At 37.4% G+C, this 20,690-nt stretch overlaps 1 protein-coding gene across 1 annotated transcript in view; it reads right to left on the reverse strand.

The window, feature by feature from the left end:
• Positions 1 to 6,224: 6,224 nt before the first annotated feature.
• Positions 6,225 to 20,690, reverse strand: part of SHC3 (SHC adaptor protein 3) — a 33,108-nt gene continuing 18,642 nt past the window's right edge. The window contains exons 4-13 of the mRNA XM_053467761.1: positions 17,232 to 17,295; positions 15,327 to 15,446; positions 11,771 to 11,824; positions 11,458 to 11,509; positions 10,610 to 10,736; positions 10,267 to 10,423; positions 8,937 to 9,033; positions 8,454 to 8,648; positions 7,580 to 7,866; positions 6,225 to 7,055 (exon numbers count right to left, since the gene is read on the reverse strand). Coding sequence (XP_053323736.1) covers positions 6,927 to 7,055; positions 7,580 to 7,866; positions 8,454 to 8,648; positions 8,937 to 9,033; positions 10,267 to 10,423; positions 10,610 to 10,736; positions 11,458 to 11,509; positions 11,771 to 11,824; positions 15,327 to 15,446; positions 17,232 to 17,295 — 1,282 coding nt within the window. The 3' untranslated portion in view covers positions 6,225 to 6,926. The remainder of the gene's footprint in view (positions 7,056 to 7,579; positions 7,867 to 8,453; positions 8,649 to 8,936; positions 9,034 to 10,266; positions 10,424 to 10,609; positions 10,737 to 11,457; positions 11,510 to 11,770; positions 11,825 to 15,326; positions 15,447 to 17,231; positions 17,296 to 20,690) is intronic.

Genomic DNA, 20,690 nt, shown 5'->3' on the forward strand with positions numbered 1-20,690 from the left:
ATGCTTACTAATATTCACATGGAAGTCACTGAAACAGCAGATGTATGCTAGCAACACATCAACGTTTAGATAACGTACATGTGATTAGCTACTTCTATTCTTATTGAGAAGTATGAGTTCTATTGACCTTGCGTATTGTGCAAGAAGCATACCTGCCTTGAGTAGAAGCAGGAGGTGGAGGAGTTACATGAGACATATACCTTATTTTATAACTACACTGATTTGCATGACGTTAAATACTCTCCAATACACACTTAAGATCAAATAGGGCTGCAGTGCCACTTTCTAGTGGATTTCTAAATTCACAAAATCCACCGAGACACAAAAAAGCATAGATGTTAGATCCTTTTCCAAATGGGCTCTTCAGCATGTTATTTTTTATTACAGATTGTAATTTAACAGTGTCCTCAAAGTTCATCAGATGTCACCTTAAAATTCAAATGAAAGCAATAAATACAATTGGTACAGAAAGCATACTACAAAAAACAGCTTTCGGCTGACCAACACTTTAAGTTCAAATGTCATTCACACTAAACAACGTGGCCACAAAAAAAGCCATTCCGATATAAGCTATTTTTATTTATTTATGTTTTCATTAGAATCGGAGGGTCTTTTACAACATTATACCAGAACAAAGGCTCTCCTTTGGAAGAAATTAAGACCCTGGTTTCATTGGCAATATATAATGTTAAAATATTTTTTGTTTCGTTGTATTGTTGACTTTTAGTTTTATTAAAGTTTGCAGTCTTTTCTGAAACCTGTTGACATCCAGAAAACAGTATTTAAAGTGTACACTTTTCAGTGCTTTTTAACATTCAATTTTGTGTTCTCTGCAAATTCATGTTATTTCAGAAAATACAGAAGTACGAAATATTTGCAAATGGATTTTTGTCCCCGAGCAGTAATTCTGTTTATGATGGAAGCATTAAAAAGCATGCTATTAATTATTGATTGACATTTTAAATGTACTCTGTTTAAAAAAAAAAGAAATTGTCAACACCTGTTATCTATTAAATGATGTAATATATATAATACATTAATGTTATAATATTTTTATTAATACAAGGTTCTGTTGCTTGTTTGTCCAGCTGGAAATAACAGTTGGTACATCAGATGGGACATTTTATATCGCCAAGAAGGCCAAAGTCTTAATATCTCAAAGGCCAAAAACAATCTGAAAACACATTTACGTAAATATAATCCATTGTAAAAATCCCTCTCCGAGTTCATAAATACTGTAAAAAAAAATATTAGAATCAATCATTTTAGAATTAATAAGAAGAATAATAAATGAACAGTTATGAGTTTTGAGATTATATAGAAACATTAAAACTAGATTTGAATCAGACATGTTGCATTACGTTGCATTATTGAACATAACTTTGACACTATATTCACATTTGTACCAATAGTTCAATAATAATAACAATAATAATAATCGTCATAATTAAATTTTTGCGATTCTAAAGTAGCAAATGCATGGAATAAATATATATATAATATAATCAATCGTCTAACTACGTCAGCAGTAAATATATCGTATTGGTCTGAATATAGGCCGTGTCCTTCATTTTTTTGTTAAATAATGTTTAGATTTACAGTAAAGATTGTAAAATTGTGATTAAATGCATCATATTTGTTTTATAGTCAATTTGAGAAAAAAGATGAGACTTATATGCCAGCCAATACGAAAATTGAAGTGGCTTGTGTTCAGGTAATATTCACATTCCTAAACATTAAAAAGTAATTCACCCATAGACAGTTTTTTTTTCTATTTAGCCACCATTTGGTAAATTAAATGAAGACAATATATGCAGATATTTTTTAAAAAAGAAGTTTAGTCACCACGTTTTTCAGGAGTCTGCAAAAGCATTACAAGACTGAACTGGTCATGTGGCCAAGCAGCCACCAGAGGTAAAGGCCTCGCATTGAAAAGCCATTAAAACCTGCTACAGATTAAATTGCCCTTATTCATAAAAGTGCCTAGTACATTGAAAAAAAGCAGAAACAGACATACGACGATAAAGTACGTCTTCAAGTCAACCAACAAATGTTGTGCGTGGTATTCAAAAAGCATTTTATCAAACAACTAAAGATATAACACAAAGGTCAATACAAGATCATGCTAGCAATAACATAAGTTACGCAAAAACGGTAAAGCTTTGGTTTCAAGCAGATTCATCTTATACATAGAAGATCAGACTAGTGAAAACACTTTACAATCAGTTATCCTATTGTTAAAAAAAAACAACATTTCATAAACTCGGGAATACGAATTATATAGGAAGTTCCACAAAAATGAAACTCTATTTATTTCAGTTGACCTTAAAGAAATTGTGTCATTTTGGCTAACAAAATAATTAAGTTACAAGGCGATGAAAAGTATACGCATTGTTTCTCAGGTCAGTTGTATTTTAGCTCCTGGCTTTGTTATACATGATGAAGGACCCACCCCAATGACGTTCTGCTGCAGGAAGAGCTTAGTCGACCCAGTATATGATATGGATTAAATCAGCAATATTTTTTCAGTCTTTTTTACAAATTGATCTATACATTAGATCATTCTTGCTGGAGAAACATGTAAGTGCTGGCCTTTCATAATGATTGGCAAAGTGAGAGCGATGAAACCACACTTCTCCTGCAAACTCTCCTGATAAATCTCCCTTTAGTGAATAAATCCCACTATGTACTGAATTAACCACTCCACATGCCATTCTGTATTCTCAGTTTCCTACTATCAATGTAGGAGTTTTAATATGGCAGCTTTCAGCTACTGCTATGATGTCATCAAATTCATGGAACTTCCCCTTTCAAAATTCTATTTTAGTTTGCAGTGAGATCAGCCATGATGAGGGCAATATAAACCATTTCAGTTAAAGTCTAAACTGATCCCAATCAATTAATAAAAGTACATTACTTTTCTTGCCCTCTGAACTGCAATCCACTCATGGAAATATGTCTTCTATCAGTAGCCATCAACAGCAGAGGTGAAAAACATAAGCTTGGCTGAGTGTTTTTATAAAAGTATTTTTGTTCATATAAAACAGTTAACCTGTATCTAATTATGTGCAGCCTAAATACTACTACCAGTTACTAATGAATGCTAGTTGCAGCTGACAACATTTATACGTAAAAGTGGCTGCTTTGTTTTGCTCCTTGTTTCATGCAGGAAACATTCTCGGAGAATATTTTTATTTACAGATACTAAAAACTATTGCAACCAAACTGATTGCATGTAGTGTGCATTGTCACAAGCCCTTAGACCTACAGTATATGCTTGAACAATAACCTGACAGTCACACTTATTTTATTTTAAAAAAAAAATAATTTCAACAGTCCCGAACTTAGAGAAGTGACACATTTGTTTTTTAATTGTATTTTTTTAAAAACAGTCTTTCCCTTCAGGTCACTTCTTTTTCTGAAATGCAGAGCTGTGGCGAATTCTGGCCTAGACCTAAGCTTAGGATGGCAAATGCAAGGGGGTGGCAGCCCCTCTACAAGAGAACACATGGTCTGGTTAAAAAAGAGATCACTGATCTCCCCAACAGGCCAATTAACATGATGGTGGGATAGTTCTCCATAGTTTCCTTCTACCTGGTGCTGTGCATGGTAGGGATATGGTGCCATATCCTGACAACCAGCTGGAATAAGGGGGCCGATGGTAACCTAGAGCAGCGATGAAGATAATACAACACCAAAGCAGAGTCCGTCCTGATCGCTATAGAATATATACACTACGTTTGTGATGATAACAAAAGGATAGACTGCGGTGACCTGGGCTGTTTCCACATAATACACTTATTTTTATTAAGCATTAAAATCTCTAGTATTAAGAAGTGAATCGGAGTTGTATGCGTACTGACATTCTTCAAGCAGCCATTTTAATTCAGCAAACGGGTACAACTACAGGAATGGGGAGCATATCCACAAGATTTTTACATGTAATTTATTGCAGATGAGGCCAGGAATCTTGAGATATGCAACTTGCTGGCAATTACATCATTACAAAAAAAGAATTTTGTTTTTAGAAATAGTTGTTCGATGACACATCAAGGCTGATATATTTGTTTTATGTGTAATTAAATACCTATATCTACATTTCTCACACATGCTAACCCATAAGTTCAGCCACAGGTATATCTAAGTACAAACTAATGCTTTAGTAATGCCATGAAATGGTAGTTTAAAGGGGCAGTTTCACATTCCACATTATCTACAGTCATAATTCTTATACATGTATACAACATATTAATGTTTTTTTCTATTTTAATTACCTGTATTAATATAATAAATGTATTTGATGTTGACTTGTTACTTGGGCTGGCAGAAGAATGTCAATGCCATCTTCACTAGGGATCATGGTAAGTGACTTTATTACATGTGATTGCATATGATAACCGAGTATCCCAAATAGCAGTTTTCCACTGTTCAAATGTATATAAGGATTCAGCAGAAGAGACGCTGTGTACAAGCAACGCGAAGGAAGCCTTGGGGGAGTGCGCAGGAAATCTGCAGTTCAGGTAAGGGGTGGGGGAGTTTGTATGAACAAGTATGCATGATTGAGGGAATGAATGAGTATCTGTGGATGATTAGTATCTGTGAATGAGGGAATGAACGAGTATATGAATGACTGAATGAATATTTGTAAATGATGTTTGCGGGAGCGGGCGGGATTGGACACATTTGTTGCGGGAGCGGGCAGGATTGGATACATATGTTGCAGGAGCGGGCAGGATTGGATACATATGTTGCAGGAGCGGGCAGGATTGGATACATATGTTGCAGGAGTGGGCGGGATTGGATACATATGTTGCAGGAGCGGGCAGGATTGGATACATATGTTGCAGGAGCGGGCAGGATTGGATACATATGTTGCAGGAGCGGGCGGTAGTGGAGCACACGTTGCGGGAGCGGGATTAAGAAAACAGTCCCGCGCAGGGCTCTACTACAAAGTATTTTGCATGCATGTGTGGGGCTTCATAGGGGTACTGAAATGTTCCTTTAATTAAACAGATTTCAAAAGTCTAATCAAGTAAAAAAGCCACCTAATTTCTAATGCATAATGAAGTGTGTTTCTACGGCAAACAACATGCCACAGTATTTTTGGAAACTAGATGACTAATGTCTTAAAAGCTGAAATATGCAAAATTCAATTTCTACTCTAACTGCAAAACTGTTTCATTGTTTTTGCAAAAAAAGTACCACGCTACAGCACTTAAATTGTTATGTTACTCTGGTCACCTTTGTCGACTCAGCCAGCCAACGGACCGAAAGATAGCACAAGGTATTCCCTCGTTTAATAGGGTAAGTCAAAGCCAGCGTTCCTATATGGAAGACACTATAAAAACAAACAAACAAAAAAAAGAGTATTGTATAATAATATATGTTTTCTTCTGTATTTATCCAAACTTTTACTTATTTCCTTCTTAACAAAACCTTAGAAAAGCTTAGCAATTTTATGCAGTAGTCCGTGCTTTGTATGTAATACTGGCCCAGAGGAAAGCAGATGTTTGACTTACAGATATATAGATAATTACCATTTAAGTGCGCTACAGCATTAGGCAACAATAGCCCTATGAATGTTTTTATATATAATACAATAAATCATTGTCATTGCAGTGCCAACAAATTGTGCTTGGGAGGTATTCATTTTTAAACCCCTTGCAACGGATCTGTTCTTAAACCACTACAAAACAGTGGCTTTGTGAGGGTCAGGGCTAGTCGCACATAAGGATGGGGCTAGCCATACCAGGGTCATGGTTAGACATGCAAGCGATAGCCCCACAGAGCATTACATAGGTTGGGAGTGGGGGTGGGATTGAGCAGGTAGTAGTTATGGCTAAAAGAGAAAAGAGACCCAGTGAAGCAGCGCCTCATCCGGAGACTCAGGGTCAAACCTGGAGACTTCCCAGGTATGCCAATATAGTTAAAGAAATTGATAGCAAATATTCTACAGTGGTATAGTGTATAAACAGTACTACATCAAAATATCATAAGGAATGTTAACTGTGTTCTGTTGAAAAATGCATTGGCTATAATAATTTATGAAAATATTCAAGAATCTCTTTAAGAAGTTGTAGCCAAAAAATAGCTGTTTTTAGCCAGGTTGACACGTGAATATAGGTTGCTATTATAAAATGTATAGTCGTTGTATTATTATTTTGATTTATTTTTTTTTAAAGATAAAATGCTTTTTGAATAAAACATCACGAGAGCTTTCAGCACATGATCAGTTTAAAAAAAAACTTTAATAAAACCAAATATTGAGATCTGAAATACGAGCAGAATCGTTTGTCCACATCGCCTTGCACAATATTCAAAAGCCCATTAAAATGATATGCGTTTTTTGTTCAAGAAAAATTGTAATATTACATTGTTTTCAGACTACGTGTTCCGGATAAAAATACAAAACTCCCCACATCAGAACGCCATCCATTAAATGCTGGAGGGAACTGCAAAAAGTTGCAAGATCATGCCGTACTGAAAAGCTTTATCAGCTGAATTTAACAACCCTTAGAATTGTTTTTCCTACAATTGTGCTTATCTCGATAAAACCAACACCTAAACTTGCAGCATCATCCTTATCAAATCAGGATGCTGCAATAAGTTTATGTTAATAACCACATGTATTGTCCGGTTTTCACTAAAACAGACCTATGTCTGATTCTTTTTGCCTTAGTTTCCAAAAATATAAATATATTTATATCTATATATACATACAGTGTATATATACACATTGTATATTCACATTAAGGGATCAAACAATTTTATAAAAATCATGTTTTAAGAAGTGCTTGTTTTTATGGTTCATAAAACAACCTCTTCGGTTTGGACCAAGAGAAGAGTGATCTATAATTATATTGCACCATTTCTTATCAATGTGCAGCTTCCACACGGGCGTCTGAGCGACTGACGGGTTTGCGACATCAAGGTGTACCGTCCGCCGATTGCTTGAGACATAATTCGGTTCCAGAGGACACGATGGGCAAATTGTTCTCAAGGTGATGGTTGATAAGATGACCGATGCTGTCAAAAACACGATCTTTTGTTCTGACCTAAAAGGAAAAAAAGGCAATGTCAAGTGTTTGACTTATTCTTTGGTAAATTCACTGTTGAAAATTATTATTTCTATACCTTCTCCATGTGCCTTAGTGGAGATGAACATCAGTAAAACGAGGCAAGTATATAAACAAATGCAAGATGAGCTCTGCAGGGATCCTTGACTTGATTATAAATACGATATCAGAGGGGACTAAGCAAAGTAATCACTATGGTATAAAAGGCTAAAAAAATACGGGTTCAAATTAGACAGCACTAGGTTTAAAGAGGTGCCCGGCAATGCAACTTACATGTCTAGGTGATCATGCTTTAGGAGTTAGTTACTTTTTTAATCGAAATTCCCTACTGAGTAAATTTAAATTGAATTGTGTGCACCATAATGTAAAACAATTCCATTTTGTTGACATGAAATACTGTAAGTTATTACTTTCCTGTGTTATGAACAGTAGAGGGTGCTCATTACATGCAGAAATACAGAACTACTGAGTAATCAGAGCAAGAGGGAAAAACAAGCACTTACTGTCCCCTCAGGATCTACTAGTAGAAGATGCTTGGCTTGTCCATGGTGCATTCCAGTTAGCACATATGAACCAGGATTATTGACACTTTTTCTAACAAGGAAGTCGCCATCTCTTTTTAGTAACATTTCTGCTTCTTTTCTGCACATTTCCCCCACATACCAGGGCTCTGATTTTAGCTCTTCACTTATGGTCAAAATAGCAGCTCTTGACAGCAAGGGACTAGAACAGTCTACCGAGGCATCTTTGCTAAGCACAGGCTGGTTCCTGAGGGCATCCTCAAATGGCTCTGATGGAAATGAATAATTAATTAAGAATTATTTTTCAACCAATAAGGCAGGCAAGCTTCAATTCCAAAGTGGTAGTTAACATTGTCGGTGCTACCATTTAAGCAGCCAAAACAATTGCTTAGTGCCCTTAGAAGATTCAGAGGATAAGCCTATGAAAGTGTGATGTAGAGTTTAAAGATAAACATGTGCATTAATATTGTGTTAATTTAAATCCATTGTTGACAAAAGAGACGCTCCCGCTGAATCTTATCGCTCCTTAAAAGCCTAGAGCCATCCTGGCTTTTAGGGATCTCTTGAATTACCTTAGAAGTAAAAACTCATCACGTTCTCAAACAGGCAGACAATCAACAAGGGATAGTACCTAGCATGGCTTTAAAAATGGATTGAATCCAACTTTGTCTCAAGATTCACAACTGCTGAATTGTGGTTTCAGTCACACGTGGGTAATTCTGACAGCACATCTTCTATTCAAGATGCGTTTCCTTTCAATACAAATGACCAACTGTATTGAATTACCACAGTTCACAATTTGTTTTTTCTGTCCTGTGATAGTCCAAATAATCCCGCATTTTAGGCAAGTACTTACTCATATCAAACAAATCTTTTCTTGGGTTGGCATCCCTGGAACTGTCTATAGAACCACAGAAGGATCCATCTATGCTTCTTTGAAGTGCTCCTAAAGTTTTCATATTTATGTGCTGAGTATTGACATATGTCGGTGCATTGCCTGCTTGATTTCCTGTTAACTTTCCCTCTGGCTGACTGTAAATGTCTAGAGAAGCTGGGGGGAGAACAATCATTTTAGCAGTATAGAACATCCATAAGGTTCCCAGCAACTTTATGTGTGTGGTTTATTATGGAAGTAATGAATGGTCACATTAGCCAGTATTCTGAAATAATGTATACCATAACCGGCAAACAATAGCTCTAGAGAATTCTTCGTTGTTAACATACGGTAAATGAGGAATACCTTTCTTTAGATGCTGCATTGTAAAAATATCCTTTTTGCAGAAACCATACAGTATATAGATTTCCACCAAGACACTTCTTCGTATTTCATATAGTTTACCTTGTCTCTTGATAGCTTGCTGGAAGTTTTCGTTCGACTTTTCAGACAGATGACGGCCTTGGTAATAGCCTTGCTCTACTCCAGGAGAGTTTGCAAACTAAAACGGAAAAAAAAAATAATAAGCATTGTATTAATTTTGGAATTTGTACATTTACAAACATTAAAAGGGCTGCAGGTTAAAAATTATCTCAAAAAAGTTCATATAAATAAACTGGCAAACAGGTGCTGAATATTTATTGTATATGAATGGATTATAGTGGCAATAATATTCCAGTCTACATTTATGCAAAAAATGTTTGACACATATAGGTAAATGTGATGAGTTTTGGGTATACTAAGTTTTATTGCTCCTTTTTATAGCAGACATTATGGCCGTGTGCATTTACTGGTCGGTAACCATGTTGTGAAATCTGTCTTCTGAAGCCAATCATAATCTGGCTTTTCAGATTTTCAGATATTTCTTTCTCATGTGTTTATTTTTTAAATGCAGAGCTTCCTAATGGAATGAAAGACAACTAACCAAGTCTCATAATTTTACACACTATTTTCCTTTTCTCAGTGTGCTATTTTACATAAAATATATTTATATTAAAGCATTACTGACCCTTGATCTAAGTGGAAGGCGAAATTATTCGACCTTCTGAAAAACAATTCCTAGAACAAGAATACAAGATATGAAGAACGATGAGAGGAAAGATTACAAAGTACTATTGGCAAAATTGTTACTTCATGGAATCATTTTCTTAAGAATTTGAAGAATACTTTGTAAGGGTATCAAATTTTGGGGGGCTCCAAGAGGGATTACAAATGAAAACAGATTGATGCACAAGATGAATCAGATGTCTCCTACCTGCCATTGTATGTTTGAAAAAATAGTATATTCATTTATTCAAACTAATAATTTAGTTTTTTTGCAATACAGTACAAAACATAAAAACGGGTAGAATTTAGTTTGGAAGATTGTAAAACTACAGAGGGTTTATGATTATACTTTATAATCTGTAAAGCTTTCACATTAAAAAGAAATCTATTTTAGGTAGTCTGTTCATTAGCATAAATATGCAACTCCATAAAATTGGTGTTTTCACTGAGATTCCATGTTTCCATTTTTTCTACTCCTACTGTACTGCTGACACTTATGCATAGATTTGTTATTATATATGAATGTTTTTAGGCCAAGGATGGTAGCAATGGAGCTAGGTTGACACGATTGTTTAAAACCTGGCAATACTCAATAGAAGTCTAGCAGATATCCATTTTTTATAGACTGGAAGACTACACAATTTACACAAGAATCAACACGCACCTATAATCACACACAATGTCATACCTGAGAAATGTCACCTTGGTTTGGAAGCTGTGTTTTTAATCTTTCATCAATAATTCCCCCTGGTGGAGGCATTTTGTTTGGAATACTATTGTAATATTGCGGCTCTGTGGCTGCTCCCTCATCTTCGGGCCACAATGGGTCATCTAAACTTTGCATTCTGTACAATAAAAAAAGACAACTTCCATCAGTCAATTGATTTCCACCCACTAAAGATTAGCCTTTATATATAATCGTAGTAAATAAAGTACCAGAAATCATATATAAAATCCCATTGATCAAGTATTCAGATTATTTTGTATTGTTAATCAAATATAAACCTTAAGGAGCTACTAAAAAAGAATACCTGTCTGGAAATACAGGAATTTTAGAAGGACATTGTAAATATTGTTTGAAGCGAAGCTCAAAAGCTTGACCAATAGTACTGATGACCTCTTGAGCTAGTCCGTCACAACACTCCAGTATATGGCAAGCTACATTAAATAGTGACACAAAACAAGAAAAAGACAGAAAGGAAAAATAAGTCATTTGGTATTGTATGAATATGAATTGATCCTTAAACTAAAAAGGCTAACAACCCAAAAACATAAATACAGAAACTAAGGTAATACAACCACTATTAAAAACAGAGGTGAGCCTTTGGTTACTGGGGGCTGGGTGCAGGGTTTTTTGGCACCCCCCCTCCTCAACCTAACACACACACGGTGACACACAGCATTGATGCTCACTCAACCCTACACCATATTGTAACACTTACACACTATCTAACATCGTACACTAAACAAAGGCTCTTACATCATATGCTAACACACACACTAGCTCACGTTATATACATTCACTCAAACACCATATGTTTACACACTCACCATACACTAACACAGAGTTCATACACGTACACTCATTCTAACACCATATGCTTACCCACACGCTTTTACCATTTACATTTCAATTAGTTAATTCCTAAAAACATTACAAGCACTAAATGGCTTCAATGTTACTTTCTTCATTTGCATGTTAACGTTTAAATTTTATTTCATGCGTGTCAATCCACCAACCTACGTTCACCTGTGAATGACTTTGTTGGAGGGTGAAGCCTAAGCAATTTCCAAGCCAAACAAACTATTTTACAGACAGATCTATGGCAACAGAAATTTACATTGTGTTACATGCTTGTTAAATATAAACTAAACTTACCTCGACGATTAACAGGATCTTTTGCTACATAAGCAACATAGTCTGTAGCATCCTATTAACAACCAAATTAGTCAATGTTAGTGTGCATACTTGACTCCAGTTTCATGAATTTAACAAAGCTCCACATCTACAGGCACATACTGTATATAGCACATATTATTTTTCATGCATCTGGATGTAACCTTGAGAGTGCTCAGTGCTAATGGACAGAAAAAAAACACTACATATTTACTACAGTAAATAAAGTGATGAAATGCTCCGGATGAGATGGATGCAAATACAAATAATTTTATCCCATAAAAGGATAACTTACCGGGTCTCCACCAGATGCAAAGGAAATTGACTGCATATGATGGTTTGCTATGATCTGTATTTAGGTAAAGAAATTGGGAACAAATAAACCACACTGCAAGCTTGGGGTGGGTTATACGTTATACCACACACGATACTTTAAGTTAATAACATTTTGGACCTACGGAATAACAAGAAAAAGTGAAGCCCAAGCCCACTTTTGGAAGAGGGACAGCAACAGAATTTTTAACGTTCCCAAAAGGACTCCTGTACACCTTTGATGTCAGCAGTGGGTGTTGGAAAAGGGAGAAGGGGAGAAACAGTTCCTTAGATCAGGTACCAATCAGAATAGCCTTTGGAAGAAGGATCAAGAACAGTTGAGGCAGCTATCAGATGCCAAAATTGGATGGTACCTTTAAGATACCTGGGGAGTTTACTTGGGGCTTACAGGAGCCTCCTGTTGGCCTAGGGTCTCAAACCTCTGCTGCTGTTCCCCCTTCCTAAGGTGGTCTTGAGATCTGCTGCTTTCCAGAATTATGTAGGCTCAATAACTATACCCTTTTGAGGGTGTGTATCTCAGAACTAGCCTTGTAACACAATTTTACAAGCAAACCAATAGGATTAATATGCAAATAAAAAAAAACACATCAATCAGAATCAACAGATTAAGAACACAGTAACCTTTAGGGAGTGGTCATACATTGACCAATAAAAATAAGGGTAAATACTAAATAAAAGATGGGGATAAGATAACATTCACCTTTCCTGTTACCACATCTAGTCAGAAAGCTAATGATCCAAATGATTTAGAATCCAATAAAAACAGGACACTAATATGGTGATTTCTGTCATTATAGAAAATAGAATTTATTCCAAAAGCTCAGTGTCTTTTAACATGGCACTGTCATTCAACGCCACCTTTACCACAAGACAGTTCGTGAAATGTCTGCCTTGTTAGATCTGCCCGGGTCCACTGTAAGTGCTATCATTGTGAAGTGGAAGCATCTACAAGTAACAGCAGCTCAACAGCAAAAAATGTCCTGTCCTCTGTAGCATCATTCACTGCCTCTGTAGGCAAATGAGTTTCCATGGCTGAGCTCACAAGCTAAAAATCACTATGTGTAATGCCAAGTGTCGGCAGATTGCCAGCCAGGCCTTCTTGTTCAACATCAGTGCCTGACCTTACAAATGCTCTTTTGGCTGAATGGGCAGAACTTCCCACAGAAAAAAATTTGTGGAAAGCCTTCCTGAAAAAGAATGGAAGCCGTTATAGCTGCAAAAGGTTGGTGGCGCAACTCCATATTAATGGCCTTGGTTTTGGAATGTCCAACAAGCATAACATACATACATACATACATACATACACAGAAACACACATAACATACATGCACACAAACATATACATAGTAAAATCCCTACACACATACTAACACACATACACTTGTTCAGACAGTTACATACTGTACTAACATAGCACACACAGTAATATAGTCACACAGGAACATGAACATGCAGTAACATACTTACTTGAACACACTTATGTAAACACACACCAAAATGCATAAAAGCTTGCGAGCAGGGCTCTCTCCACCTAATGTATCTGTTTGTCTTACTCTGTTAATTCTAGTCTTGTCATACCCCTTGGATATACCGTATTGGCTCGGATATAGGCCGCCCCCGTATATAGGCCGCACCCTAAAAGTTTGGTGTTTTTTTAAAGAAAAAGTTTTTTTTCTTTAAAAAAGCACCAAAAAAACATGCTGCCACTCTGCCCCCCCCCGAGATATGCTGCCACTGTCCTCCCTCCCCGAGATACGCTGCCACTGTCCTCCCTCCCCGCGATACGCTGCCGCTGTCCTCCCTCCCCGCGATACGCTGCCGCTGTCCTCCTCTGCCCCCCCTCCTCCTCGACTTACCGGAGCAGACTCCCGGGTGTCTTGCGGGGCCGGCGAGGGACATCTACGCAATACGCGTATGCAACTTCCGGTACCAGAAGTTGCATGCGCGTATTGCGTAGATGTCTCCCGCCGGCCCCGCAAGACACCCGGGAGTCTGCTCCGGTAAGTCGGGGGTGGGCAGAGGTAAAACGCTTAGATAACCTCCCGTGCCGGCACCCCCCCCCCCCGTGGGAAGTGCTGGCAGGGGAGGCTGTCTGAGCGTATCGGGGAGAAGGATGCAGGTCCCCTGCACCGCTGCGGGGGATCTGTATCTTAACCCCGCTGCCTGCCCGGCGCCCGGGACTGCATGTCCCGGGCGTCGGGCGCTAGACCCCGAATATAGGCCGCACCCCCACTTTAAAAACTTAAAGTGGGGGAAAAAAGTGCGGCCTATAGTCGAGCCAATACGGTATGTATTGTAAGAAGCACTGTATAAATTGTTGGTGCTAAAAAAATAAAAGATAATAATAATACTTAAAACACACACACGTAACACACTCGCACCAATACACTCACAAATCTAACAACAAACACACAAAACTAACACAATTACTTACACACGCTACAAGGAGTTGGGTTTCTGGAATCCAGAAAAAAATACAGACCCACTCCAGGCAAAAGGTACCGGAAAAATCCAGAGTTTATTGAAATAAATGGAAGAGGCAAAAGCTTAGTCAACAAAGAGTCAAAAGGTTGGTACCTGCAGGGAAGGCTCAGTAGCGTCCGACATCGCAGAGTTCACTGCATGAGACAAGCCAAGGGCCAAAGTCCCATAATTACACAGCCTCAGCAGAGCAAGGGTTAAGAAATGGACTGTAGCAATGCTAAAAAGCCAGGACATCAGACAAGTGAGCACTGACTGAAGGGTGTGATGAGATTATCTAGCGTTGCAGGTAATTACTGCTCATCTGTAGCACCTATGAGATCCTCTGGCTGACCAATAGTAGAAGGTTCACCTTTCCGTCCACTCTTCAAGCCCTGTTCAGCTAATTGAGACTGCATTAGCATAGCCAACAAGGCCTGTATACACATACACTCATATGAACACACACATACTAACACCCGTATGTAAACATACTAACACACTTAAACACTCACACTAACATACTTAAATGCACACACACTTGCACACTTAAGTAAACACACATACACTAGCACATGTAGCTACACAGTGGTATACTTAAACACACACACACTAACACACTTTTAGTGTCCAGTACTGTCTTGTTGGATGTGTCTACCTGACAGTGTCTTCCCAGTGTACTTCTACTGCTGCTGCTACTGCTGCTTTATGACATGCCTTACTTTGAGGAATCAAAACGGTCCAACTTTAGGAGAAATTTGGTCCCATAGCATGCTGCTGGATGTGTGTGTCCATTGGTGTAGTGCTGCTGTTGGTGGTCCTGCAATGCTTAATTCAGTCTGGATCATTTCCTAACCTTGAGATGCTGCTGCTGTAAGTGAAAGGTGAGTCCAGAAGGTGTCAAGGACCTCTCCCTTTGGGAATACCACCGACCATCATTTCCAAATTAAAAAAGCCTTCAAATTTCGTCCAAATCGTATGGTTAGAAAATGAAATTCATTGCCCGAAAACAAACACAGCATTTTTCCTTTCCGTGCACAAGTCTAATAACTACATACCTGCTTTGAGTCTGGTGTCATCATATTGAGGCTGGTGGTTGATATGTTCAGCGTTATGCTCATCCCTGCAAACTGTAGGTTGCTTTTCCCCAGAATACTGGAGAGTATTTTGCTTGCTGGCTGTTAATCAAAAAGAAAATGAATATACCTTCTGAAAATACATAAAAAGTACTAAACTACACAATTCGGCACCTTAGGTCAGGGACATAATCCCATGTATATCCTTTATTTCCATGAAAAATTAGATCCAATTTATATAGTTTGATCTTACATCACCTTTTCCTGGATCCTAACCTGATTCAAGTGCAAGGACCACATTATGTGTCGTGGTAACCATCCTCAACTGGTTGAGGATTTGTATTATTGAATGTATTGTTGAATATGATATTACTTCACCTATCCTGTAGTGGTCAGCTCCAGGGGTAGGCACCAACATTGATCATGGTGGACATTTACGGGGGTCTGTGGTGTACTATGGACCTTCACAATCCTTCCCACAGACACTCGTACTGCATCAGTTAGTGCAATAAGTAACTGCACATACCAGGTTATGATGTCATACCCAGGCACCCTCATTCATTAAGGCAGTACAGCCATTCAATGAAACAAGGGAATATGGAGATGGGAAGTTCTGTTACTCTAGGAGAGTAAACATGGATTTTGCAGAGACAGACATAAATTATCTATCTCATAAAGACTATCGCTTTGTATGCGCTATGAAGTCAGCGAGCAGAACCTGGTGGTTTACATCCACTTTTGCCCTTGTCAGTGCTTCCCTGGCATTTAATAGGTGAGAAATGTAGCTTTTTTAGTAGGAATATTAAGTTTGTTTTCTTTATATAGAAATGTCTTTGCACATTTTTGTCAGCACATAAAATATGATGATTAGGTAGACAGATGTGTTTTGAAGAAAGTAAAAGTTTGCTGAGACTATATTGCCCAAAAAAATGAAAACAAACTTGTTAAAAATTAAGCGTACAAAGGGGCATACAATGATGCAGTAATCCTCTATTTTTACCTGCATCTTCACACAAGCGTGAAAAAATGATCTCATCGCCAGAACACACATTCACTTCTGTTGGCCTATGTACAGTATGACTCATAGATCTCACTTTCTTTACTGCCAAGTTTGATTTGCTTTGGAAATAATTTGAGTCTCTGCAGATGAGATATGTTTGCCATTATAGCAATTTTTGTTTCTTGCTTGAATCTATTTTTTTTTACACTTTGCTGGCCACCACCTAATCCTTTTAAATAATGCTGCCCTGCAGTATGAGCAATGTATACATTTACAAAAGGGAATACATTTCCTAATCAAGATTATAAATCCCCAGAATACCTGGAAGCACTTTATATGTCTTTGACATTAAGGAGCATTAAGGAGCATTGACTATTTGTGCTAATCACTTGTGCAGTAAGATTTCTCAATACCGACACGAATATTAAGATAACGAAATGTGAAAGAACCCGCTATGAATCACCCACATTTTCTGACACTGTGCTGTTTTTATAGATTAAACATGTTAACTGAATATTTCATAATCCCAAATTCATTTTTCATATGTACTGCTCTGTAAAGTCTGATACCACCACCATGTGGCTAGACAAGGTAACTTTTTTTTTGACTTTTTGAGGCTTAAAAAAGGTGATAAAATTGTGCTGTAGTCATGGAAAAAATAAGTAACAATAGTAAGGATGATACCTTTATTGGTTGACTGATTTGCATTAAGATAGTGTACATATGGGTGATATACCACATTGAGTGATTTGCAGAGACACTACCCCTGATTTATGGTGTTGGTACTCTCATTTATTACTCTTGCATTTAGATGCCTGGGCTGATGTTGAGCTAGAAATTCATATATATATATATTCACTAAAGAGCGTGAAGAAATAAAATTGTACCTTTCGTTTTTTGAAGACTCCTTTGGTACCAGGCACAGCTTCACAAACTCTGTTGAAAGCTTCTCTAGAATAAAACAGAAAACAAACTATGTTTTACATTCCAGTATAATGACTAAAAAAAGACCTAGGAGTTTGAAAGACCTCACGTTTTTATGTAGTTGAGTCCCAAAACACTAATTAAAGGGGCAGTCATGCCCAGTCTTACATTCCACTTTCATCTGGGGACACAGAGGGACATCCGTGCGAGCACGTAGCACTTATTCACACTCTCCCAAGGCTTTTTCCATAGCTGTAACTTTTGCAACCTACCCATGCCAAAAAATAAATATGAATGCTCCTTTAAGCTGATAAAGGGAGTTCATATAAAGGAAATAACACAGGTCTTGTTTTGTAGCATATAATCATTGTACATATGCAACCCAACTAGAGTTTAAAGGTATACTCCAAAACTTTAATGCACAGCATCATTTAGTGTTACCTGTTTTTGTAACTAAATGCATAAAGGGATTCATCAGAATCCTCTCTATGTATTCGATCTCCCCTTCCCCAGCTATTTCCCCTTGAAGGCAATGCAATGTAATCACAGGGACTGGAGAGACATTAAGTAGGCTTCTTCCAAGTTAAAGTATGCATACTAAAGGACTTACCAAGTACTAAGAACTCATTTCATTGATATGGCTGCTTAGGCCCACATCAGATAACCACATTAAATAAAAACACAAGACACGGATAACTTGGCAATGACCACAGCTTTATTTATGGATAAACATAAGTAGTTTAACATTTAATATAAACGATGGGATTGCTGCCAATCAGTTTTGACTGTTGATTCAGTAACCCCTCACCAGTCTCCAAGAGTTCTTGTTTTCTACTTCATCTTCAGGACAAGCCCTCTTATGTGAACTATACTTACCTGAATAGCGCCAGACATGGAACTTCTCTAGCTGTAAGAAAAAAAGAGACCAAATTTAAAAAGAACCGGGAAACATGATAATATTCTTTATTTGACCATTACAAAACAACTGAGCCATTTATGAAGGGGTTTATAAACCTAATAGCTCTCTTCCTATAGGTAAGGGAGAATTCTTTCACTGTTGATTATTGAATGTTAAAAGGATGAGACAAATAACAGATTGATATGTCTGGAAAAAAAATCATCTTAACACGTCAATATAAAAACAATGAGGTATGCCCTAACAGTACCAGTAATATCATTTTGGTCAAATTCAGCTCATATTTTTGGAAATTAGGAATGTTTGTTTTGGGCATCTCGGCAACTCTGTGAACAAGCAGTCTACTTACCAAGGAATGAGATGGCCTGGTAATTTCATTCTAGGTATCTCAGAGAATTAATTCCTTTGCTGGGCCAGATTGTTAGAATGTAATGGTCCATTGAGAGTTTCCCTGAACTCTCCAACTCAAGGGAAACTCACCCAAAAACTGCAAATCCATGGGTACCCAACACATGAAAGAATGCAGACATTAGAAAACTGCATTACATGGGGGCTATAAATCAAAAGTATTTGATGTAATTTTTTTTTCTTAAAATTATATTGTATGATAATTTATCTTTAATAAAGTATAAAAAAAGAAAACCTGTGGCATAACCACCTGCACGCTCTTTCCAGAGATGTACTGGAATGCCCGCCACTGGAGGAGCAGGGCTGATTATTGATCTCCATCAAACAGGCCTAAAATAGGTCTGTTCATAGACCTCTGCTGCAGGAGAGGTCCTCATATACCACGCGTGTTCCCATTTTGTCCCCTTCGTCATTCAGCAGAACATGTTCTGTGCTTCTGCTGTGCAGTGCAGGCAAATATAAGACCCAACCGCAAGTAGGGACTCCGCTGCAACCAGGGGACATAGGGGAAATTCTTTATTTGCCTCTTCGTTTATCTGCCCCCTGCTTGGACCAAAATATACCATACAAAATAATCACTCCCATTATTTAGAATTACAGAACTTGTTTTTGCTAAACCTGGAGTAGCAAACACTGAGTATATGAAATACACTCATATAATAGATATGTCCCCACCTAATGATATGTGGTAAAACACAAGGACTGACTGCAATATGCATAGTGGGTGTCACCTCCATCATAAATGTGTGCTTCTTCCATGCTTCTCTGGTAGGAAAATAGTAATGATTCTGTTTTAAAAAATCAACAGAAAAAAAATGGTTAAACGTGCATAACAAAAACAGAATCACAATAAAAAATTGACAGTATTCATGCAAAATAAAACAACAATACAGTTTTCATGCAGAGGATAAAACCTTAAGAGCATTATGTGATTTTTGCATGCATCAGTCAAGCATAACCAACACCTACCATATAGGAAAACCAGGTGGCAGTCTCGATCACCAAGCTGGTGATGGCCAGTGCCACCAGGTTCTCTTCTAAAGAAGCAAAAACATGCAGGAGGGGGCACTAGTTACTTGGGTCACCGAGGATGCAAGAAACTCTAGGGTCTACCTTGCAGAGAATACACTGCATGCTCAATATAAGAATAATTACCTCTTAACAGCTACTGTCTTTTGAGACTCCAGAAAATTGTTTTCAAATCATTGGAAGATGTAGATGCCTTTAGCCAGTTGTCACCATGTTTGAAATTAAACTTCAGTATTTTAATACTAATTAGTGTGCCTTCATTAAAATTGGAGAAGGTAAGTAAAATTATCAGGGGCTTGATCTGTGCAGAGCAAATGCCATATACCAGACCATATACTTGGCGCTCCTGCAGCAGATCGGGTACTGCATTGTACAGTATAAGAGTATATGAACATAATGTGTAGCCATACGCATCCAGGACTGTGTAGTCATCCCAAGTCCGGCCCTGAGTCTGTGTGTGGATTGTGCAAATCTGGATAATTCCCATGTTCATGTATTACATGAGATTGTTGGCACCATGTGAGGACAAGCAGATTAGGGCGACGGGATGGTTCTTTTAACTTAACACAAACAAACATTTTTTATATGGAAGTGAGCACAAAAAAAGCACAAGATGTCCAAAAAAATTCTCCTGTGCAGTATATACTGTAAAATGAATTTAGGCATTTCAGTATGAAATTACAATCTATTTTATCGAATTATCAAATTCCCTGCACACCTTTCTCACATTGCAGTTATCTCTCTCTCTTCAAACTGAAACGTTCTTAATGAACTATACAACTATACAACTATGGCATACATTTGAAGGTACAATACTCCATATATTACAAGTAAATTGCTAAAAAGTAAAATCATGAAATGATACAGATGCTTAATCTGCATATTTATAATCTGTCTGTGGTACAAAGCACCTAAAAGAAAATGTTTGGCATACAAAATAATATTATTAATAAATAATAATTATTATTATTATTTATGTTAATACAAAAACAGCTACATTGACTGCTCCCAAGATTCTAGGTAGGACCAGACAAGAGGGCGCGTAAAGAGGCTATGCAAGGAAATAGAA

Source organism: Spea bombifrons, chromosome 1, assembly GCF_027358695.1.
Source record: "Spea bombifrons isolate aSpeBom1 chromosome 1, aSpeBom1.2.pri, whole genome shotgun sequence".
In the NCBI taxonomy this organism is placed as follows: domain Eukaryota; kingdom Metazoa; phylum Chordata; class Amphibia; order Anura; family Pelobatidae; genus Spea; species Spea bombifrons.